This window comes from Sceloporus occidentalis, unplaced genomic scaffold (assembly GCF_023333645.1).
Source record: "Sceloporus occidentalis isolate IW3139 unplaced genomic scaffold, rSceOcc1.0.p SCAF_2, whole genome shotgun sequence".
Classification (NCBI taxonomy): Eukaryota; Metazoa; Chordata; class Lepidosauria; order Squamata; family Phrynosomatidae; genus Sceloporus; species Sceloporus occidentalis.
The window spans coordinates 221016927-221042132 of NW_028316982.1; the positions used below are offsets into that span (position 1 = coordinate 221016927).

A 25206-nucleotide genomic window follows, 5' to 3' on the forward strand; every position below is an offset into this window, starting at 1 on the left:
CAGACTGGCATAACTTGGCTCCTCCCTTACCCACCCTTTCTCCACACTCTTTTTTGGTTCTTTTGCTGGATGATCTTAGCACATGCACCATTAAAAGCTTTTTTAAAAAAGTTTAATTTGTTCACCCACAATTTGTGGGTGTATTTGTATGTAGTTCAATTTGTGGTTCAAAAATTAGAAATTAGACTTCTTCATCTTCAAATGTGATATTACTTTTGTAGGAGGCATGAACATTAATCAAGTATTTTCTAGGGGTGTTGGACATAGAAAAGGTTGAGAACCACTGGCGTAGTGTGACATTGCCCTAATCTCCTCCCCACCTGTCCCTCCCCTTCTCTTCAGGTTTTAGGAAGAAAAAGAGAAATATTTCTTGCCCATTCTCACCAGACCAGCCTTTACCTCTTTATTCCTCAGGCTGTAAATAATTGGATTTAACATGGGTGTGACAATGCAATACAATGAGGAAACCAAAGTATCTATATCCAGGGAGTACCCTGAATGGGGCCTGTTATAATTAAAGTTGGCAGTTCCATAGAATATGACAACAACAACCAAATGTGAAGTACAGGTGGAGAATGCTTTAGCTCTGCCCCTGGCAGAGCTGATCTTCAGGATAGCACTGATGATGCGGATGTAGGAGACCAATGTGAAGAGGCAGGGGCTGAGTCCTATCAAGGCACTGGCAACATGGAGCACAGCTTCATTGACTGAAGTGTCTGAGCAAGAAAGCTTCAGAAGCAAAGGGACATCACAGAAGAAGTGACTTAACTCATTGGACTTGCAGATGTTCAAGGAACATGTGAGAAGGGTGTGCACCAGTGAGTTTGTTAAGCCGCACAGCCAGGAGAATGCTGCCATTTTCATGCAAGCCTTTTTACTCATGATGCTAGAATAATGCAAGGGGCTACAGATGGCCACGTATCGGTCATACGCCATAACAGCCAACAGCACACATTCTGTTCCTGCACAAGTAATGAGGAAGAACAGCTGGGCAATGCATCCTGCATATGAGATTGTTTTGCTTGGTCGGAAGAAGTTAGCGAGCATAACAGGGACAGTAGCAGAGATGTAACAGATGTCTACAAACGACAGGTTGCTCAGGAAATAGTACATAGGAGTGTGAAGTGTCAAATCAGTTCTTATCAGGGTCAGTATCAAAATATTTCCCACCAGAGTAATAGTGTAGATGGCTAGGAATACTAAGAAGAACAGAGCCTGGAGATCAGGGTGGTTGGAAAAGCCCAGAAAAATGAATTCCTCTATGAAGGTTTGGTTTTCCATTTGCTCAGGACTGTTTCTGAAAAGGAAAGGAATAACCTTTCAAAGACAGACAAGTAATCAGTGTGTACAAAACATTCAGGATACACAGTCAAACAGCAAAAACTGATACTGATGTCTTCAGAGCTACTAAATCTCAAATAGATTATTGCTACTGATTTAATTTCACAATTATTAATTCATTGAGGGTAAACTATACCGAAAATTAGGTAGAGCCCAGGTCCCTAGCAGCTGATCACCCCTATGACAGAAACAGAGAAAGAAAATGTAGGGAGGGCAAGAAACAAAAGGATAAGCAGGTGAATTAATACAGTAAAGCATGTTGCTGAATTATCAATTAAAATTTTTAATTGTCAAAACTGCTCTTGATCTGTTGTAAAGCCCTGTAATTTACCACGTTGTTCCTGCTTATTTGTTCTGCCAGGTTTTGTTGTCTTCACAGAATCTTTAGTCATTGGATTTAGGTCTTATTTTTCTCTCCAAAACTGGACATACTCAAGGTGGCTCACAACAAGATGGAACCAACAGTACAATTAAAATACAAACCAATTCAAATAATGTAGCACAATTAAATTTAAAGCATAGCTTAAATCAATCAAACACAATTTAAACATTACATTTTGAAAACACAACACACACATGCACACAAGTAGGCACTGCCAACAGACACATCAGTATTCTCTGAAGTGAAGTTTAGACCTCTGCTGATCAAATTTTGCCAAAATTCTAAAATAAATTTGTCAGTTCATATATCAACTATGTGAATACTATTTTGATCGTTGGTGTAACGTATGTTGTTGTTGTTGTTCTTGCTTGTTATTGTTGTTGTATGCCTTCAAGTAATTTCCAGTTTATCGCAACCTTAAGGCAAATCTATCACAGGGTTTTCTGGGGCTGAGAGTGTGTGAGTTGCCCAAGGTCACCCAATAGTTTTCCATGGCCAAATAGGTTCCTACACAATGCTGGCTCGCTTCTGATACCCTTACTGATACCCTGTTGGAAATCAAATATCTGTTTTTATCTTTTATGTCAGTAGCAGCTCAGCTTTGTTTGTTTTAATTGTTTGCCACCTCCTCCTCCTCCTCCTCCTTTCTTTTCTTTTCTTTCTTTTTTTGCTGTCCTAATCCAATCCATAATTCTATGCAGTGTTGTGACTGGCTTCTTCTTCTCTCTCTTTTTTTAAATGAAAGTTACAGACATCTTTTCCTACTACAGTGGTTGGTAATTGTTCTGAGTATTTAATCAATTAAGAGAAGGATACTTCACCCACAAGTATTCGAAACTCTGCCATTTGGTAATTTGGTACTGATGTGCCACTTGTTTGCTGTTTATTCTGGAAAGCTACACTGAAACAAAAGGTATAAGCATCACGTGATTATAAAATGTGATGACATTAATCACCCGCCTGGATTCCTTGTGAATGGGCGGGATACAAATAAATCATGTATTATTATTATTATTCATCAAATGCAAAAATGACAACTTTTTACCACTTTGCAAAACCTGAATACCCTGAAGGCATTAGATTCTACCTTGTCTTGGATCCTAAGTAGTAGGGTCAGACCTGGTTAGTACTTGAAAGTAAGACCCCCAGGGAACACCAGGAGCTCTAGGCTACATTCAGAGGAAGGTAACGGCCAGCTGTCTATGAGTATTCCTTGCCTAAGGAAATCTTAAAGGGTAACTATAAACTGGAGTCAACTGGAAGGCATATAACAACAACAACAACATTGTGGCTACTTGGAAAATGCAGAATCCAATAAAACTGTGAAATACACCCATAGTTTAGTGGATGCAAACTCACCTCAAAACATATGATAGAAAATGCAGAAAATGCAACCCAAAAGACACCAACTTATCATGTATAACCTATTATTGCAGTTCCCTTCTGTTGAAAAGTTATTCTCAGTGATCCCAGAAAAGGCTGGTACTGTTATTAGGCAGAGTGAGGAAGCTGTTTCTGAGTGCTTGAGCAGATGGGAAATGTCTGGAAAATGATGTATATTTACTACTAGGGCATGAAAATGTGTTTGACATTCTGCTCAGGTGTCAAAATGTCTTGGTATTCCTGTTGTTGGACACCTATGCATCTTCAGGCAGTAAAGTATCTTGCACTGGCTCTGACTATAACTGGCTTGCTGAAGAGAGTGAATAAAAATTGCAGGAAGTAAAGGTGTTTGCACACAGAATCCTCAGAAGCCAGCAAGGCATTGGTTCATGGCGGGGGGGGGGGGGGGGGAGAAAAGAAAAGAAACAGCTTGTTGTCCTATTTCTTTTTAGTCGCCACTGATGCATTTTGCTTCCCTAATAGATACCAATTGTAGTGATGCAATTTCAGAGGTGTGAGTGATCCACCATTGTGCAGCATCTCAGAAACTTGCATTTAAAAACATAGACATCTCATGTAAGCCATATTAAATCAGTCCTGGAGCATTAGCATATTTGCCAACTATCCCGATTTGGCAGGGACAGTCCTAATTAATCATCTATTATTATATCTGTTCCCAGTGGCACAGTGTGCGGGGTGTGTGGACCATACAAGGTGACATCAAAGGGGTGTGTGACACCACTGCTACCTTTTGGCAGAAACAGGCTGTGGCGTTAACCTGCTTCTCTTTAAAATGCTTTAAGAGATGGTAGGAGTGGGGTGAAGCTCAGTGGAAGGGGAAAGGAGAGGCCCTAGATTTAAAAATTCACATTTCACATTTCAAATTTTTAATTTTTTAAAAAAATTGAAATTTTTAATTTTTTAAAATTCTTTAAAAATTTTCTTTTTTAAAAAAGAAAAATCACATTTGAACCAAATCTTCATTATGTATATGTAAATACATTTAGGTTGTGCATATGATATTGTAATTTGAAAGTATACATTTAATTTTACTAGTTGTTTATGTCACAGCTATTAGCATTAGAGTCAGTGGTATATGGAAATTCTTGACCACACTGCTGTTGCGTGGACACATGTGTCCCAATTTTTATTTGTTAAATGTTGGGGGGCATGCATTCATTTCCATAAAGTAAGCCATTTATGGAAAATAATTTGTTTTGTTGCAATAAATAAATAAATAAATAAATAAATAAATATCCACTACCACACTGGCCTCTTATTTTTCCCAGCTTATTTTTCTTTTCTGAGAGAACTTATTTTCCACAGCCTTGAAGCAACATTAATTTTTTAAAATATATCTTAGCTCATAAATAATTTCCATGTGCCACTGTATGCTAAATCTTTGTCTTTCCTTTTTGCCCTTACATTGCACAGAAGGTGATCTTAGTTTGTAGGGTTCCCCCTCCCCATTTTGCCCTACTGGGTGTCTATTTTCTCATAAAAATGTAATTCCTGCTAAATCAAAGATAAGCTTTATAGCTGAAATCTGTATTTATTACCATCCTTAAGACATAACATCCATTTGGACATCTTCATGAAAAATTACTTTGTTTATTTCAAATAAAACATTTATACATCGTCTTCCAGTTTGTGTGTGAGTTAACCCTACATTTTCTGACAGAGAGGAAAATCAGATCCACAAGATCATAGAATCATAGAGTTGGAAGGGACCACAAGGGCCAAGCAGTCCAACCCCTTGCCATGCAGGAACTTACAATCAAAGCACCCCTGACAGATGGCCATCCAGCCTCTGTTTAAAAACCTGAAAAGAAGGAGACCCCACCACACTGTGAAGCAGTGTATTCCATTCTCTAACAGCTCTTACTGTCATGAAGTTCCTCCTAATGTTTAGGTGGAATCTCTTTTCCTGTAGCTTGTTCCGGGTCCTATTCTCATGAGCAACAGAAAACAAGCTTGCTCTATCATCAATATGAAACCCCTTCAAATATTTAAACAGGGCTATCATATCACCTCTTAACTGTCTCTTCTCCAGGCTAAAGATACCCAGTTCCCTAATTCTCTCCTCAAAGGGCATGGTTTCCAAACCCTTTACCATTCCAGTTGCCCTCCTCTGGACACGCTCAATGATGCCTGAAATCAAAAATTCTGTCAAGCTTAGTTTTTTGTGGGTTTTCTGGGCTATGTGGCCATGTTCTAGAAGAGTTTGTTTCTGATGTTTTGCCAGCATCTGTGGCTGACATCTTCAGAGAATGCTTGCCTGGAAAGAAGTTGGGTATACATATACTGTGTGACCGTGGGTTGGGTAGAACATATATATATATATATATATATATATATATATATATATATATATATATATGCAGACACTGCAGAATGGGTCAACCAGAAAAATCAGCAGTAGCAGAACATGTTATAAACCATCCTGGGCATAAAATGCTCTTTAAAAACACTGAAATTCTGGACCATGCCAACAACTATCAGGTCAGAATGCACAGGGAAGCCAATGAAATCCACAAGCACCTGGACAACATCAACAGGAAAGAACAAACCCTTAAAGTTTGCAAAATTTGCCTACCAGTCCTGAAAAACACTAAAACCAAGACCCAGCAAATGTAAATGAAAACCATCCAGGATCAGAGGTTTTCCCTGCAAACAACGGTGCGTTACAGAGCACCAAAAAGCGGCGCTCTGCCTGCGCCATCATTAGCTGCGCCGAGAAGCTCCAGCGGCCAAATCACGAGGCTTCCCGGCGCAGCTAAAAAGAAGCGCCAAAATGGCGCTTCTTCTTGCGTCACGGAAATGATGCGACGAGGCGCCAATGGTGCACTCGACGCGTCATTTTCGCGACACTACATGCAGACGCTAAGCGTCCGGCACATAAAAATGGCCGCACCCGTGTGTATAGGGTGCGGCCATTTTTACGCCCCCATCATGTGCTAGGGATGAGGCCGGTATAGACGCTAGGTCCTCGGCCAACCCCTAGCATGTGACGGGGGCGCTGTAAAGGCCCATGCGGAATGGGCCGATGGATCTCTAATTAAACAGATACAAACCCTCTTTGCATATCCTCCCACCCCGAGGTCTTGCCATTGAACAGCAGAACAATACACAGATTAATATGGAAATTACTGCTCCCAACCTAGGGTCACACAGTATGTGTATACACACACACACACACACATGCACACACCTCACTCACTTCCATGCCAGCATTATCTGAAGAAGCCAGCCACAGATGCTGGTGAAACGTCAGAAACAAACTCTTCTAGAACATGGCCACATAACCTGTAAAACCCACAAAAAACTATGGCTGAAAGCCTTCATTTGTCAAGCTTGTTCTATATGCTCAAGAACTTTTCATACCTTTCACACCCATGTGAAGATGTGCCTAGAGATCTTTTGTGGTACATTGCATTTGAAATTGGCTGAATGATCAAAACTAGTTGATGTGAATTGGCCATGAATTGCATACCCTTCAACATTTCACAGATGGAAATTGGGAGACATGTGGCCAAGAAGCACCAGAGTGTCATCAAGATGGCAAAAGTTATTAAAGAAGAAGAACACACAAGCTAGGACAGGCTGAGCCTACTGGAAAGGGCAAGATTCTGCATTGCCTCTCTTCTTTCCCCTGCTGCATTAACTGAGTGCAAACTACTTGTGTACTTTGAACTCAGTTTGAAGCAATTTAAGTAATCTAAGGAATAAAAGGAAAGTGGGAGGAGGAAGAGAGAAACTGGTACATTTAAAAAAACAGCAGAAAAGTGGGACAACAGAGGATTAATAAGGAAAACCGAGATAAAGGGTAGAGAATTGTTTGAAGAAAATAAAAATCAATAATTCTCTGGCTAAGCTGGCAGCCTAAATAGATGTTTAGATACCATCTGGATGTGGTATTTCTATACATCATAAATAAAAATTACACAATGTGGACTACAGTGTGAAACACTGCAGACCAAGATAAAACCATTCCACTGCCTCTCCCTGCCCTCCTGGTCCAGCTCTACCTTAGGCAGGTGGCCATCTCACAAAGCTGATTTTAAGGGTCATGAAAAAGTAGTAAATTTGTTAGCTGTGTTGTTGCCAATCATGTTGTCATGGTGGTGGCGGCTGTTATGTGCTTTCAAGGCAACTCTGACTTACAAACTATACCATAGGAACTTGGCAAGACTTATTCAGAGGAAATTTGTCATGTTTTTTTCTAAGGCTAACAGAGTGTGATTTGCCCAAAGTCACCCAGTGGGTTTCCAAGGCTGAGCAAGAATTTGAACCATGGTCTCCTCGAGTCCTAGTCCAACACTCAAAACATTACACAGTACTGCAGTGGCATTACTGGGGTTGGTGTCACCCCCCTCCCACATTGACTTCCTCCCATATCACAACATATAAAATCGTTAGTAATGTTTTTTGTATTACTGTTACTCATAAATCATTATTCCTATATATCGCTGAATGTAATGGTAACTAGTAAACACAAACTAAATGTATTTACATGTACATCATGTGATAGGGTTAAAGTGAAAATTTTGTAAAATGTGATGTTTTTAAGGGATTTTTTAAAAAAGAATAAACAAAATTAAAACTTTGTAAAAAAAAAGTTTAAAAAAAAGGGCCTGTCCTCCCACAGAACCGCACTTCACTCACAACATCTCTGCATCATTTTAAAAGGATGCAGGAAACCCCATCGCCCGTTTCTTCGCAAAGGCAGAAGTTTGGGAAGCAAGGGTGTCACCCTCCCTTAGGGTGTCACCTGGTACATCCCACACTTCCCACATCCCTCTAGTAATGGTCCTGCCATACTGGCTCCAGTGATGGTGGTAATAGCAATTTTACTACCAAGGAGAAGTGCTTCTAGGATTTTTCTGTCAAGATGCTGTTACAGATTGGTGCCTTATCATAAATAACCTTTTAGACATACCCATCAGTCTGTTGCTGCTGATTGCAGATATTCAGAATCTTATTACATTCTGTAAGTCTTGATTCTAAGATTTCAGTGAGAGGTTGTTAGGGAAGATGCCTTGGAGGGGAAAAAAAACATTTCAAATACCTAACAGTGAATAGGTGGCTAATGGACAGACATAGTCAGGTGTGCTTCAGTGGAAGGTGGAATAGGCAAAGGAAATATAGGGGCAGTACATACCGCCCAAAAAGAATGGCATGCCGGCACCTGTTTTCCCTCTGTAGGGGAGCCGCAGCTGCCAAACCGTGTGGCTTCCCTGCAGAGTAACAAGTGTGCCACAGTGCACCACTGGCACACTTGTTACGCAAGTAGCCGCATAACAATGGCGCCGCCCTGAGGCAACCCTAGCACATGACGAGGGTGTCACAAAGGGCCGGTCTGTACCGGCCCATTGATATAGGCAAAGAAGACTTGCCTTTCTCTCTTTCCATCCTAAAGAATATGCTGAGTCTGTGGTGAGGAAAAACAAATGGAACCTTATTTCTGTGTAGCACTCTATGCTAGAATTGCATCTGAAAGGGAGGCAAAGAGCTAATCTTGCACTTTGCAGGAAATCGTAGTTATGGATTCTCTAAGATATTTGATGAGGAGGAGGAATATGTTGGAGTATTAATGTAGTGGGGCCTCAGCTGATGTGCAACTTGTATATATGAGTAACCAAACCTATCACAAAGACAGCATAGGTCTCCAATGACCTCCTGAGAATGAAATTCAACTCCAGAATAGGTACTAGTAGGTACTAGTACCCATTCCTCCCCCCCCCCCCCGACTGGAACTGGAGTGCACATCCACAACATTACATGTATCTGAAGCCTTCTTCCCTAACAGACCATTGGATAGTGGTACAACACTTTGGTTATTGCATGAGGACACCTTCATTAAAAAGATATTTGTGCAGCAAGGTTGAAAAAATCTTTCTAAACTACTGGAGAACCACTTGAGTGGATACATGGCACAGCAGTTGGCTTATGTGGCACAACAATCCCATTCAAGGGCAAGCAACATGTTCTGGCTGGAAACAGTTCCCTTGATATATTTGCCTATTCTCTGGGGCTTTTGTAGGGGAAGAGTGAATTGAATTGGAAAATGGTGTTCTAATTCACCTTTCCTTCACACACACACACACACTGATTCAAACCACTCTTGAAACTACTATCAGTGTGAAGTGTAAATGATCTAGAAACTTGTATAGTACATGAATGTTTCCCCTGCCCCTAATAGCATACTCAGCAGCTGGTTTGTAGCAAGGAATAGGGTGGATGGATGGAGGAGACTTGGGGTTTGTTCATTGGCAGTGGCACCTTAGTTCTGGAATGCCCTTCCCATGGACACTTGCCTGGCACTGACATTATTAGCTTCTAAATGCCTGGCAAAAACTCAGGGTTTTAGCAGCACAACTCTTCTGTGTGTTTGCTTGCAAGCAAGTCCCACACTGTTTTACTCCCTTATGACTATGCATATGATTACATTGGGTTGGACACAAAAGCCTATGGGGCCCCTTCTAACTCGATGAATTATTCCTTAAAATCAATTTTAGATGAAAAAGGGTATACAAATATTTTGAATACATACAGGAAAGTTCCACTTTGTGGCACCTTTGCCATTTCTCCCCCTGCACACATTTTCACTCATGATTGCTTGTAGAAAGATGTTAGGAATCAGATTGGATTTGGTTCTTAGCCATAGCCAGCTTCATATTTCTTGTTCTGCTTTTCCTTGAAACACACTTCATTTGAGTGGCTTCCACAGTTTTCTACACAATCTTATTCATTGTTGTTTTTACAGTTTAATATCATATTTGACCTTAGAAGATTGACCTTCTAATAATTTTGCCTTTTTTCTCTCCTAAGCTGTTGTTCTCTGGATGTGCTGAATGGCCATCAGCTCCATGTCCTCCACCCAACAAGATCAATGACCCTGCTATCTTGGGATAATCTGCATTGTAGTACAACGCATCTGGAAAATACCAGAAGAAGACTGATATTTCCTGTCTTTTATGGATTCTACAAATAAAGCAAAGGATAAATTGCTTTGTTTTCCAGGTCAGTGACTATCAGTGAATGAACTTATTAAGAAGAAATTGATTGTGAACTGAGTACAGGATCATTCCACCGTATTTAAAACTAGGTGTTTATTCTAGATACAAAAATATGAGCATTGGGCTGAAATATCTAGACATTCTGCCCCCTCCAAAAAAAAATCCCTTCAGTCCTCATATTTCTAGTACTGCAGTAACTTCAAACTAAAAGTTGAGCATTTAAAAACAGAGTTTAGGCATCCAAAGAAAAGGACATGGAGGAATGCTGCAATGCCTCCATCACTAACACTTCACCAGTTTGCTAAAACATTGTACATGTACAAGGGATCCTTTCCACGCATGTACAATTTATATACTGAAGGACACACTTTCAGTTCATTGACAACTGTTTGTGAAAATTCATTCCCAACTTTAGCATATTTTCTGACACCATACAGGCACTCAGTGCTTCATCAGAGAAAAATAAATGTAGCAATCTTGGCTTTTGAAAGTAATATATTTGGAGGAATTTCAAGAGAACAATTTCTCTACTAGTCTGCAGACAAATCACAGCATGTTAGACTTTAAAATTATAGCTGCAACTGCAATATGTGTGTAATTCCTAGTGACTTATTTAGTTTACACAAGTATTTTGCATGTGGACATTTTTCTATTTTTAAAACTGGTTTGCTGAATTAATTGGGAGGTGGGGTTTTTGGGGGGGGTTTTTTGTAATTACCATTGAAAACCTTTTACACAGAAACCTACTCTATAGTTTAACAATGCCCAAACCTTTCTGCCCACCTCCAGTGAAAATTGTCTTGCTACATCCCTATGCTACACTTTTAGGCATTCCCCATGCCTTCAAGGTGAGAAGATGCAGAAGCACTGCCAGGTTTAACAAGAGCACTAGATGTTTATGGCATCTTTGAACCATTTGGTTCAGTTATAATTCTATAAGCAGAGGGTAAGTAGAGGGAGTCCTTTGTCAAGCAGAAGATCAAACATGGATGTGTTCCTTCCCCTCAAAACTTTGCCCTCATTTCCAGTGAACAGAGGATGTATGAACAGGATGTGGAAGAAAATAATTTGGATCATTCAGCCATGAAGTTCACTGGATGACTTTCAGCCAGACCCCCCCCCCCCCCCAAATTAACCTTTCAGAGCTAGTCTGAGGTTAAAATGGATGGGGATTATGCTTATGCTTCTTTATACATCTGGAAGGAAGCAAGGGAATGCAGGCTAACATTTGAATGGAATGAATTAACATGAGCTAGAAACTCACAGATACAAAGCTATGTTTCTCCCTGCAGAGCACTGAAATGGGATCCCATCTACTACTGGAGCTGGGCTGCTCACTCTGGAAAAATCCATAGATGATCAAGAAGCAATAAACTTTGTTTGGAAAAAGCCTGATTTGGTAAAACCACAGAGACAGAGTCATCTGCAGTAATAAGATGGATAAATTCACTGCAATATTCCACATCTACTCTCAGGTATAAAGAATGAAGACTGGACCCTACAGATTCAGGTACATGACTTGGTTGATTGTGCAAGTGTTGTCCACTGAAGTTTCAAAGATGGTGTCAGACGATGTGAAAATTCTCCCCGTTGTACTGATGACCATACAATTCATGATCTTGCATTTCTCAAACAACAAGCAAACATGTGACTTTATCACACGGGGAAATCCTGTGAAAATCATGCAATCATGATTAACATTTCCATATGAATATCCGGTGAATGGTTTGTTGCTGTTTATTGCCTTTTTATTACCTGTTTATTCTTGGGACAATGGCTCTTTAATCACAATGTGTGTGAAAATGTTAATCACAATTGTGCAATTTTCATAGGAGAATCACTGTTTAAACCTCCTGATTTTCCCCATGTGATAAAGTCCATAGTAGTGTGGAAATACTTACGCGTCTTCAAAAAGGTATCAAGCAAAATTTCACATATTATTATTATTATTATTATTATTATTATTATTCCTGACTGTCTGCTTTTACTAAGTGTAAATCCAGATTCTAGAGGTTTATAAACATGATGGTGTGACTTACCACTATCAGTGTCCAAAATGCTATTTTTCCAAAATAAAATAAACTATATAGACACCTACCTGTAGTTGCTGTATTTTCCAATGAACAACAGCACTCTCCCTTTCAATCTCCCATTGATTAATTTAGGGAGCAGTATTTAAGTATGTGCCCAAGACCTGGGGGACATGTTGTGTTCAGAGAAGCATCTCAGGGACAACTGCAAAGAACAGCCAATTAAGGCTGCAATCCTATACTAACTTACCTGGAAGTAAGTCTCACTGAACATAAAGTGGCTTTCTTTCAAGTAGGCATAAGTCAGATTGTACTGTAAGAAACATCTCATGTTTTTTAGAAAAAACACCAACAATTACAGTATATGAAGATAAAGGTTTATCCATCTGGAGAATATATATTGAATATATTGGGAATCAGCTGGCTTTTTGCCACTGTTTCACTCAAATGAAACTTACAGCAAATTTCATTTTATTGCCAATAAATAATGATAAAGCTATTTCAGGATACAAGCTAGTTTTATGTGAATATCTGTTTTGTGTTATTTTTCCTAGAAATAGTTCTGTCTGTGAATTTCAAACCTGGAAACCTAAAAGCTAGGCTAATTCTGAAGCTCATATCTTATTCTCCAGCAACAATACATACATATTCAGCTGGTCAGTTAATATTGGTAGCTTGACAAAACAAAGGAGATGGGTTGATTTCTAATTTTTGCTGATTCTGACTAGTAATAAAGCATGACTTAAGGCCTAATTTTCTCATAGCTACACGAACCTTGATGTGACAATGAAAAAATGTTTGCTTTAAGAAGAATAAATAAGTGATGCATTAAATTGGCCATGCTGACAAGGGGATTCTGGGACTTGTTTTACCAAAAGGTATTGTGATGTTCCCAAGCTCTGAGTAAAACTCATTTTTACATTTTCCTTAGAAGTAGCATTAATCAAAATGTCTGTTTGACTCACTCCTATTTTTCATACTACATAAACAGTATTCAAAATTACTTCTAAAAAGTTTTAATTTTCTTACTCATCTAGTGTGCTATTTCAGACTTGTATTATCTTCTGCTTTGGGTTCCTCCCAGGGAACTGGTTTGTCACTGGTCAGTGCTATTCAGTGTGTATCTTCCTTTCTTTTATCTTTGCAATGTAAAACGAGTTCAGATTTCAGTTACAAAATTTCATTCTGTTGAGACATCAGCTTCCATTTTCTGAGTTCATCTTCCTCCAAGATAGACTTCATAGATGTGGCTTGCAATCCTAGTAGTAGGCTATGGTGTTTGGTTCTGTCAACCTGGATGGCAAAAACCACAGATTGTTGTGGCCCATATTATTCAATGGTGGTGACATATGCATGAACACATCAGCATGCTCACTCTGCCATTGAATAATATGTGGCATGTTGATGCACAAGCAGTCAAATCCATGGATTGCCAGCCCACAAATATGAAGGTCCACTGTATATGTCCATTGGCCATGAATATCATATTCACAGTGAGGTGAAATGAAAACACATTTGAGATGGCTGAATCATTGAGAGTTTGCTGTTAGTTACATTATCATCTACACTTCATCTAAGAAGCCCAGGATATATGAGAATGATTAATTCCCAGTGGTTACTGGTAGCGTCCAAATCAGTGAGGCAGTGAAACCATTCCAGGTTTTTGCCTGATCTGGTTCAGCAACTTGGTACCAGAGCAAATTCACCATCCCACTGACTTGGAAACCATCAGCTCCACTTATAACATGTACCAAGTCTGCTGTGGGACTTCTGGTTGAAAATCCTGGTTGGAAATCTGGAAAGGTGCTACCAATGAGTGTATTTAACCCAAAGCTAGCTGAAATTGTGGGAGCCCTGCATTTTGGATAACACATCTATATACCAGTGTCACCACCCCACTGCCATGGAAGCAGTGGACCAATGTCACCACCCCACTGCCATGGAAGCTGCCAGCTGCCACTGTTGTTTCCTCACCTATTCTGACAGCAACCATGCGAGACAGATGTAGCTGAGAGGTAGTAACTGGATTACCCTGTGGGTTCCAGGGCAGCATTTAGAGGTTCCTTTCACACTAAACAGCACTATGATTCCACTTTAACTGCCATGGTTCTATCTTATGGACCCTGAGATTTATAGCTCTCTTGTTAAGGATTCTAGATGCTCCTCCCTAAATTGCAAATCCCAGGATTTCATAGGAGGTTGGCAGGACAGGGAAAGTGGATTCATACATTAGAGTTGTGTAAGGTATTGTAACCAAGACTCCACACTTGCTCTCATGAAGCAGCCATTTATTTATTTCTATTTATTTCTTGGCCTCACTCTCCTTTGAGCTCAAAGGGAATAATTCTGTGAACATTAAAGAGGGTAGAAGATTTCAAGGGAGAAAATTCATAGCACTTCCCTAGTCCTTACTCTTGGGTTTTCATACACTTTGACAGGGAGAGGGTACACTGATTTTTATACTGATATATCCTTCTCAGTCCCCTCCACATTACTAAGCCTGACATTAGTGCACATAAGGGGTAAATTCAGCTGTCCACACAAGGTAAATTCTGCCAGCCATGTTCCCCAAATTTTTAAAATCTGTTTTTTCTACAATACAATTGCTAAATTGATTAAACTGGGTCTTTAACACTTATCCAAATGGATGGATCTAGGCATACTAGCTCTCCCAGAGTTATGTTCTGTTTCAGCATTCACACAAGCTAAAAGATAAGCATTTTTGATATACCTTTCTGAAAACTGCTGCATTTCAGCCTCCTGTCTTGTACACTAAGAAAATAAATGAAATAAAACAAAACAAAACCCAGGATGAAACAGTGGGGACAAAAATAGTCTCAAAGAATTAATTGCATTTTGCTGGTTGCATTTGGTTTGCAGATAAGGAGGTCTGACAGCTGTTGAAAACAAATGTTACATTACATATGAATATATGTTTTCTGACATTGGATATTATGGAATTATGGAATACCCTTGATTCTTAACTCACAAATGATCCTGTGGACATGGGGGCTATAGTACTTAGTGAGTTTCACTGGGGTCAGAAGAAAATATCCCAGATGAAAGCATTCGAGATGTTTTTATCTGTTGGGTTTATGAAAGTTGCAATAGGTGCTATTGGGGTTCAACCCTCCCTCCTCTGCTGCCCTTCTTGCTTCCCCACAGGTTCTTCTCAGCCCCACACTGTGCCCCATGGCTTTCCCTCTGCACCATGATCTGCCATCCATCTTCCCTACTCAGAAGCAAAGCTTGTGAGTTTTTAAAAAGCTCAACTTGTTTTCTTTTTTGTTCCTCGAGTCAAAATTTAATCCATTTACAGCCCGTGTTAGTTAGAGTGCCTATTGTAATGTGCTATGTTGACCAGTCCTTTAGATGGTATCATTAATCTTCATTTCTCAGCTACAATTATGGGTAGATATATATCTGCCTTAATCTTTATTATAGGTTAAGCCTTCATAGGATAGCTAGAATTTAGAACAAATTTAATTAAGTGGACAATAGAGAGTTGGTGGGTGGTACAGAGAATACAGTACTTTAAAAGCAACTCTTTTGAGGAGGCCAATTGTGGAGAGTGCAATATTTCAATTGCTGCTATACAATTTTGAAAGTGCTACCATTTTTTCTTTTATTTCTTGTATTAACTTACTTTAATCACTTAATGCAATGTTATGCTTCAATCATTTTACAGCTTTCATCATTAACATATAATTCCTTTTTCTATTTCATTTTACATATTATCCTTTCTGGGTTCCATTTCCATTCATTTTGTAAGCCAACTTTTGACTTGCTACTGTGGCTTTAAACAAAAATTTTAAAATCATTGTACTGTTCTTTTCCCCTGCTTCTGGTTTGCTGGTTCGCAAGTGCTTATACCCACTGCAGCAAAAATAGATGGAATTAAAATCCAAAAATAACATGGAGCACGGGGAAGGGATGAGGCAACAAATTCCACCCAAACAAGAGATCTTTTAATCTTTTCTCCCCACTCTACTCCACTCCATCTCACCCCAGCCAATGAAATTTGCTTAGTTTTTTCCAGCCTCTACATAGGTATAAGGCCTAAATTTACTTTTTAAAAACTACCAAGGGGAGCAAACAGCTTGGCTGTTGGGTGACCCTCACCTCACACTAATTCAATTCCTGTGAGACTGGAATTTGGGGTAAGCCATGTTTTGCTTATGGGCTTGCCAGGCCAGGCCAGGATTATCCCAGGCCTTGAGATCTCACAATCAAAACTTGAGATCTAAATATGATCCTTGGGATGCCACAAGCGGTGAGCCCCAGAGATATCGCTAAGCACCATACTTTAAGCATCACCCGCAGCTGAACAGAGTATGCCCTTTAAATAAAAATCTATAAGCACCCTCACTTTTAATCACATCCCGAGATTCTTCTTATTGACCTGAGAAATGGAAAAGAAGATCCAGGCCCTGAGATCTAAGGACTGTATGTATAGTGGAAAGCAAGAATGAGCCCTCTGAGTGCAAAACCATATATATATATATATATATATATATATATATAGAGAGAGAGAGAGAGAGAGAGAGAGAAAGTATATATAGTGGAAAGTGAGCATGATCTCTATGGCTGCACTACCATAGTGCCACCATCCTCAGTCACAGGAGATAGTGAAGGTGGACCACAAAAAGAGTATTTATATCAATGGGATGTTTAAAATGCATTGCTATATAAGAAAATCCAAAAAGCTCAGCATGGGAGGGAGCTCCAGAGCACAGCGGCTGAGATCAGAACCTGCATAATCCCTGCACTGATAGATGTGATGATGGGTAATAGACCTGGTACCTACTTGTGAGCAGAAATCCAAGGGCATTCCCCTCTGGGAGCAATACTTCTTTTGTCCAAGGACATTTGCACTGATTGTCCAACCATTCTCGACTTCCTTGCTCAGTCCTCCCTCCTGGAATCCTTTCATGTCCTGAAATCTTCCCTGAGAGATGTTTTGCCCTATAAAGATGCCTGCCAAAGCACCCTCAATTTGGTCTTGTTTGAGATTCAGATAGACACTCTGGCTCCTCAGCATAAGCTGACCACCTCACAGTCCCAAGGCAATTGCTGAGCCACTTTTCATTTCACTACATTCCTGATTGGAGCTACATGTCTGGAATTGCTACAGTATTATCATTTGCAAACCCCTTTTAAGTAGCTATCTGTTAACATCTGAATATCGTTAGCACTTGAGTGTATGTGTGAGTGCATGCCTTGTGTGATTGTTGATTTCCTGTGATTGCATATAAAATTGCATTGAACCTCTACTTGGGAGTCCTATTCCTCGGAACCATTATACATCAGCTTCATCCGCACTTTAGTTGTCCAAGTCCTCTCAGCTGCTGTCATTTGAGCTAATAGAATTCCCCTATAGAAATATCAATTGTGGATGCCATTGTGGGACCCCTGCATTTTGAATAACACATCTATGTGCCAGTTTGTACTTATTGTATTTACAAGAGCTTCATTGAGGGATGAGCTGGGGAGAAGTTGAGGTATGGAGAATGCCCCCCTGCATATATCCAAACATGTGGGACACTTCTGCTTATAGGAATGTGGAGGGGGGAAATGAAATGTAATTATTCCTAATATATTACCTATTACATATTATATATAATATAATATATTATATATATTACATAAATATATAATATATTATATTATATATAAATGCAGTTATTCATAATATATTAATATATTGGATGAAGCAATCAATTTAACCTGCAGGGTTATAGTTTAGTTTGAAAAAATGGAGGGAAATGTTGTAAAACCAATTCTGCAAAGAAGAAAATTACTTCAAGATGCTTACATTACTTTTTCTTTGTTTGTTCCTGTTACTAATGCATTATATATACATAAAAGATTTAACAACAAAAAATGTGTGTATGTGTGTGTGTGTGTTGTGTACCTTCAACTTGTTTCTGACTTATGGAGACCCCAAGGAGACCCTATCATGGAGTTTTCTTGGCAAGATTTGTTCAGAGGAGCTTTGCCATTTCCTTCTCCTGAGGCTGAGAACATGTGACTTGCCCAGGGTCACGCAGTGGGTTTCAGGGGCAAGCTGGGAATCGAACTCTGGTCTCCATCGTCCTGGTCCAACAGTTGAACCACTACACCGCAACAAAAAATAACAATAACAATAAATATAAAAGGTATTGCATGCTACAGATATAAATTTGCTCAAACTAGGTTTATAAGGCCAGATATTTTCCTGGAATTTGCTATTTCAAAAAGCTTCAAAATTCCCCTATTTGAGGAGTGGATCAAAATAATATATGATTTAGCAGAAATGGATAAGTTAACAAGACTCTTGACAGATGGAAATTTAGAAAAATTTGGAAAGGACTGGAATGATGTTGTAAAATTCTTGTCTTAAAGAGAGACCCAGATAGCAGTAGAAGCATCTACAGAACATTGAAATGAATGATCAAAATAAAAGTGAAATAATAGTAAATGGAAAATAAATAAATAGGAAAAGATATTTAGAAACTAGTGGGCTGATATGTAATAAACATTTTAGAAGGACTAGATGTAGGATTACAGAAGTAATATTAATAATCAATATCATAGGATAGGAAGAGTATGTTGTATAGTTGTTGAAAGTATGAATGTAAATGTATTTGTGAATTTAGAAAAGGCCAATATAACCCTCAGATTAATTTCTAGGGAAAGAGTGAGTAGGGATAGGAAACAGCAAGTGAAAAAAGGCAAGAGAAAGGGCAAGAATAAAGGGAAATAAGATAAAAAAGATAGAAAGGAGAGATAAGGAGAACGTAAGAAAGAGACAGGAAGTATGAAGGATAGAGGGAAGTGAGTAGGAAATGATTTAGAAGGAACTGGAAAAGGAAAAATAGAGAGAAAAGGAAGGGAAAGGGAAGAAGTAGTTTAAAAAGAAGGAAAGGGGATAAGATTCGAGGGATATCTTGATCAAAATGAAAAGCTAAAAGATAGATAGATAGATAGATAGATAGATAGATAGATAGATAGATAGATTAAAAGGAGTTCTAGTTCAACAAAACAGAGAAGAAAATAATTGAATGTTAGTAGTAGGGTTCCATAGTTTAGTATGCATCATATTAGTCTGTTGTTAGTGATTTAAGTTCAATGTATATTGTTTTTATTATTTATTTATTTATTTATTTATTTATTCATTCATTCATATAGTGCTGTAGATTTGCACAGTGCTGTACATAAAAACAATAAATATAAAAGTCCTGCTGTCATAGATCAAGTCTGCTAAATACCTGAACAGCCAAGAACAGCCCAGAAATTATCTCCAGTTTGCCAGTATGCCTAGCTATTAATATAGACTAAGCACCACCTCCTTTCTCTTTCTACTCTTTAAAAGAACTGGCAAATGTAATATCGGAACCATTGGCAATAATCTTTGAGAAGTCCTGGAGAACAGAAGAAGTCCCAGCAGACTGGAGGAAGGCAAACCTTGTCCCCATCTTCAAAAAGGGAAAAAAAGAAGATCCCAACAATTATCGTCCAGTTAGTCTGACATCAATACCAGGAAAGATTCTGGAGCAGATCATTAAACAGAGAGTCCGTGAACATCTAGAAGGCAATGCCATAATCACAAAAAGTCAACATGGGTTTCAGAGAAACAAGTCGTGCCAGACAAATCTGATCTCTTTCTTTGATAAAATTACCAGCTTGGTAGATGAAGGGAATGCTGTGGATATAGTATATCTTGATTTCAGTAAGTAAGGCCTTTGACAAGGTTCCCCATGACATTCTTGCAAACAAGCTTGTAAAATGTGGGCTAGACAAAGGAACTGTTAAATGGATCTGTAATTGGTTGACTGGCCGAACCTAAAGGGTACTCACCAATGGCTCCTTTTCATCCTGGAGAGAAGTGACCAGTGGGGTCCCACAGGGCTCTGTCCTGGGCCCAGTGCTATTCAACATCTTTATCAATGACTTGGATGACAGAATTGGGGCATACTCATCAAATTTGCAGATGACACCAAATTAGGAGGAATAGCTAATGCCCCAGAGAACAGGATCAAAATTCAAAACGACCTGAATAGAATAGAAAGCTGGGCCAAAGCTAACAAAATGAAATTCAACACGGAGAAATGTAAGGTACTGCACTTTGGGTGGGAAAATGAAATGCACAGATATAGGATGGGTAATACCTGCCTGAACGACACTACGTGTGAAAGGGATCTGGGAATCCAAGTAAACCACAGATTGAATATAAGTCAACAGTGCGATGCGGCAGCTAACAAGGCCAATGCAATTTTAGGATGCATCAATAAAAGTATAGTGTCTAGATCAAGAGAAGTAATAGTGGAAATGACACCTGCAGTGTTCTCCTGGTCACAGAGCATACAGAAAAGAGAGAGAAATAAAATGAGTTCCTTCCTCAACTCTTTCTCTCAGTGTTCCCTGTGACTGAGAGAGCTCTGCAGATGTCGTTTCCCAGCGCCTCAGACGTTCTTTAGCTGGGGTGATGCCTGGCTGTAATGGTAGGATTTGGGGGTAATGTTTGGTTATTAACAACCATAAAAGTAAATTCAAATAGTTACAAGATTGTAAGTGTGACTGATGATCTCATTACTATTGAACAGGTTGCCTACCATAGCTTTTTGTGTTCAGGCAAAAAAAGCAGTATTGGTGTCATAAAACCAGAGAAACCTCTTCCCGGTTTGCTGTGTCTCGCACATGCCTTTTTGCAAAATCTAAACAGCCTTTGATATGGGCAAGTTTCATCAATGGCTTACTTCTTGCCACCCTTCCATTATGCCCAGCTTTATCGAGCATTTGGGTGATAGTTGACCCATGAATGGTTTCTCCCATCTCAGGCATAGTTCTCTCCAAATTTTTCAGAGTTATCAATAGCCGGCTCAATTGTTTCTCTGGCTAGAGCATCTGGTCATTGAGTTTTGGTGGGCTACCTTCTTGAGAAAGTCGTGGTGGAGTCATATTTTTTTCCATTATGTAATCTGTAATTGGAAAATTTTGTAATTGGGAAAAAAATGAGGGTTGTTTTTTTTTAAAATACCCCTACCTGTGCACTTGTTTGAATAAGTCTTTGGTCATGGAAGTGTTTCATTAGCCATGCTCTCCAACAAATTCTGGAAACTGGTGTATTTAATATGAAAACATGTGCAATGCTCACAGCATCTCTGATGCATGTATCAATACAGATACAGTTTTATGAGCATCAGCATGAGTGGACATGGTCTGCGATGACATGCATAGCACTGGACGTAGGTAGTGTGAATGGCATGTAGCCACAGTCACGAGGTAAGTCACGGGGAGAAAGGAGCTTACAAGCATTTCTGATGTAAACAGACAGCCAAAAGATGAGTTCTGCCAGATCAAACAACACTCAAACCCCCTCTTATCTTTTATATGCTCCTAATCACCCTTTGTCTGTCCTCACATTTTGGAGAATCCAGCTCTTGTCTAGGTGTTGTAAAGTCTATGAAGCATCATCAGTCACAAACAAACCTTCTCATTTCCCAAAAACCTAAACAAACTCTTCACTTTAGAAACCTCAGGTTCCATCAGAGGCGAGCTGATCAAAGTTTTGGTTTGTTTGCCACAGAGCTTTCATAGATTATGGGTACAAATTTTGCCCCCAAATGAAACCTTTTTGTGACAGGTGCTTCATTCAATGTCTCCCCAGTTGCACTGTGACTGTTGTCCTTGGGCTTTGATATGAGTTCCTTTGTCCATCTGCCTCCCAAAGCAGCTCACTGAAGGCTTGGGGCTTAGCTCTTTCTACTTTCCAGCTTTTGGTGGTTTTTCCCTTCAAGATAGGTAAGTACACCACCTCTCCCAAATCCCATTGCTATCCCATTATTTTCCTACATTTGGTTAGCTCTGTGTGATGCTTGTTTGGATGAGTTACCTGGAGGGGTATGCGCTCTTTATGTTTCTTTTAATAAAAGTTCATATAGTTTCATATATCTGGGTCTCTGTCAGTTGTTACCAGTTAGGCTGGTGCTGGATCCTGCAAATTTATGTTACTTGGCATAGCCACATTGGGTGTTCCTACTGTCTGTGGAGGCTCTACTAGCCTCATACATCTAGGGTAACACATGGGAAACTGGAATTGCACACAGGTGGACTCCATTCAGCTACTTCTTTGATTTTTGGAGGCAGTGGGTTGCAGCAGAGTTTATTTAGGCATGTTGAGTATCTTATGTACATGCATCTGAAGACATTGGTTCAAGTCTACAAAAGCTCATACTACCAGCTTCTTTTTTTTCCCAGTTATTCTTAAAGGTGCTACAAGATGCATTTGCATACTGATTTTCCAAAGTAACACAGCTATATCTTTGAATTATGTAGTAGTGGTAACAATACCAATTACATACATTTCAGCCCCACAGACTAATGCTGCCCACAATTATGTATACAGGAGTATAATATCAAATTGTTTTGTGACTTCATTAGCAAATATTACAAGGTCCACATCAATCCCAGAACTGTGCATATGTATGACTATCAGTGAAGGATATCTGCTTTTCTGACAACATAAGTTTATAATGTTTACATCTCAATGAAAGGCTTTCATTAATGGAACCATAAAAATCCAGGTTTGGGAAGTTTATAAGGTTTGGCCATCATCATATCCAAGCACTAGTCACATTAATCAGTTTCATTATTTATTATTTCTACACTGTTTGGTTTTCTCCCCCAAACTCATAGTAAAACTTTTTTTTTTTTAAGTGAATATTCTTGTATGCCAGAATGGAAACATGCATCTCTGGAGTTTTGTCTTGATGGGTCTGTCTGCACTACAATTCTATTCTTTAATGAATGCTCAGGGCTTCATTTCTAATTTTGGAAATGAGTAAAATACATTTGCTGCAATTGTAAGTCACTGGAGAATTCAGTTCATATACACCCCTCTACTGTTTATGTCTTATGCAAACAGTGTCTTCTTAACAATGCCCTTTGCAGCTAATTTGCAACTACAGAACTCAAAAATATTGTCTTATAAAGTTTTAATAGAGCCCCATGCAACTTAATTATCCATTATTGGCAGTTTTTCTCCTGAGGTGATTAGTTGGAAGAAACTGGTGAACTCTGAAATACTGAAATCTCAGATGGAAAGTTGATTAGTTACTTCGCAAGAGACTGGGATCAGAGGAGTGGGGGAACTCCCCTGACTCAACTTTGATCAACTTTCTCTGTGGCAATATATTCTTTTGCATGGAATTATCTCATTTAAAGTTTTGTTGGAGAGTTCTCTCTAACTAGATTATCAGTATCCAAAGGGATCTTGTAGTACCTTTGAGATTAACTGAGCAAAAGACATTGTAGCATAAGCTTTCCTAGACTAGGGAGTTTATAGCTTGGTTTATTAATTCAGCTTACCCTTCCCAGTTTAAATTTCAATTCAGGCTGCATCCTGATCTTATCAGAAGGTTTTTGCCAACGAATTTGCTACTGGAATACAGCCCAAGTTTATCTACATTTCTAGGAGTGCTCCTCGTAGCTCTTTTCGGACCAGAGTTTTCCTGCTTAAGAAAATGGCCACCAGAGCACTCCTGGAAATGAGGGTGAACCCGGGCTATATTAGGGTGGCAAACTGAGTGGCAAAAACCTTCTGATATGATCAGGATGCAGCCCCAATTGAAATTTAAACCAGGAGAGGTAAGCCGAATTAATAAACCAAGTTATAAACTTCTAGGTCGACTTCCTCAGATGCATGGAATGAACTGTTGCCCAGGAAGGACCTTTATAACCAGCCTGTCTAATAGCTATAGAAATGCAAAACTTGTGGGCATGGTGAGGAGGTCATGATGAAGTTCAGTTTTAACTATAGTCATTGGGGGAAAAGGCAGAAGGAAAGAGGCTGCCTAAGGCCAGGGTGGGCTTTAGGCAGCATCTTTCCTGCTGCCTTTTCCCTCAATAGCTATATGAATGGTGGAAGGTGTTTTGGAGGGTGTGCAGGCTGGGAATCAAAATGGAGATATATGAAACTGTCTAAGAGTGCCGTCATGATGCAGGGGTGTTAAATGGTGTTATAGTATGTGTAGTGTGCTAGGAAGTCACCATCTCTGTTCAACCGACCATTGATGGATTGGAGATTGTGGACATATTCTAATTCAGCTGTTTCTCTTTCAAATCTTAGTTGTTGTTTTCCAAGCGCCATTGTTTTGAGGTCAGAGATGTAATGCATAGAAAGACTGAAGGGATCTGCAACAGGTTTTTGTGTATTCCTATTCCTAGTATCTTATTTATGTCCACTTATCCTCTGGCTCAGAGACTGGTCTGTTTGTCTAATGTAGAGTGGTGAAGGGCATTGTTGACAGAGGATGGCATATATATTAGAGAATGAGCAAGTGAAAATGCTTCTAATATTGTGGGTTATGTGATTCTGCTCACGCCTCAAAGGTGCTACATGATCTCTTTGCATATTGATATTACTAACATGGCTACATCTCTGAATTCTAACTAGACTCGTTCCTATTCAAGGTTCATTCCAATAGGAGTGAAGAATGACTTTTCCCATTTGTGAAGGCACTCTTCAAATTTTGTAGATGCTTTTGACACCATCTTAATAGGTCTCATGATATTATCACATATTTTTGCCAGGCTGTTAATTTCTTTTCTTGAGTTCGTCTTACCTACTGATGCAAATTAAGTTTCCATGGAGAGACAGGATAACAGAATCAATTTTCATCCCCAAAAGAAAAAGGATAATTGAAAGTCAGTGTGGAATCTCAATAGAGATATTTTTGGACATTGCATTAGATACTCCAGTGAATCTTGCTCAGGTAAAAATGACAATTGTAGATGAGAGATACCTCAGGAAACCTAAGACCTTGGAAGATTAGAACATAGCTTAGAAGATAAAAATTATCATATGGTGCTAAGGGACTATGAGTATATAATAAAATGAAGGACACCAAGTGAAGATAATAGAGGTTGCAGCAATAAAATCTTAAATCTTATCCAGACATACAGTACAATCCCATGAATGCTGATTCAAAAGTAAGTCCCAATGAATACAGTGATTCATTAATTTCAGGTTAATATGTAGCAGTCTACATATGTACAGGAATGATTACTT

At 39.2% G+C, this 25206-nt stretch overlaps 1 protein-coding gene across 1 annotated transcript; it reads right to left on the bottom strand.

The window, feature by feature from the left end:
• Nucleotides 1–345: 345 nt before the first annotated feature.
• LOC149319708 (olfactory receptor 5V1-like) lies at nt 346–1284 on the bottom strand. Its single transcript, XM_089508445.1, has one exon. It carries the CDS (start codon nt 1279–1281, stop codon nt 346–348), a length of 936 nt encoding a protein of 311 aa, XP_089364571.1. The 5' UTR covers nt 1282–1284.
• Between the last annotated feature and the right edge of the window lie 23922 nt (nt 1285–25206).

Coding starts and splice junctions, on each gene's coding strand:
- LOC149319708 (XM_089508445.1), bottom strand. CDS start 1,281: ATGGAAAACCAAACCTTCATAGAGGAATTCATTTTTCTGGGCTTTTCC.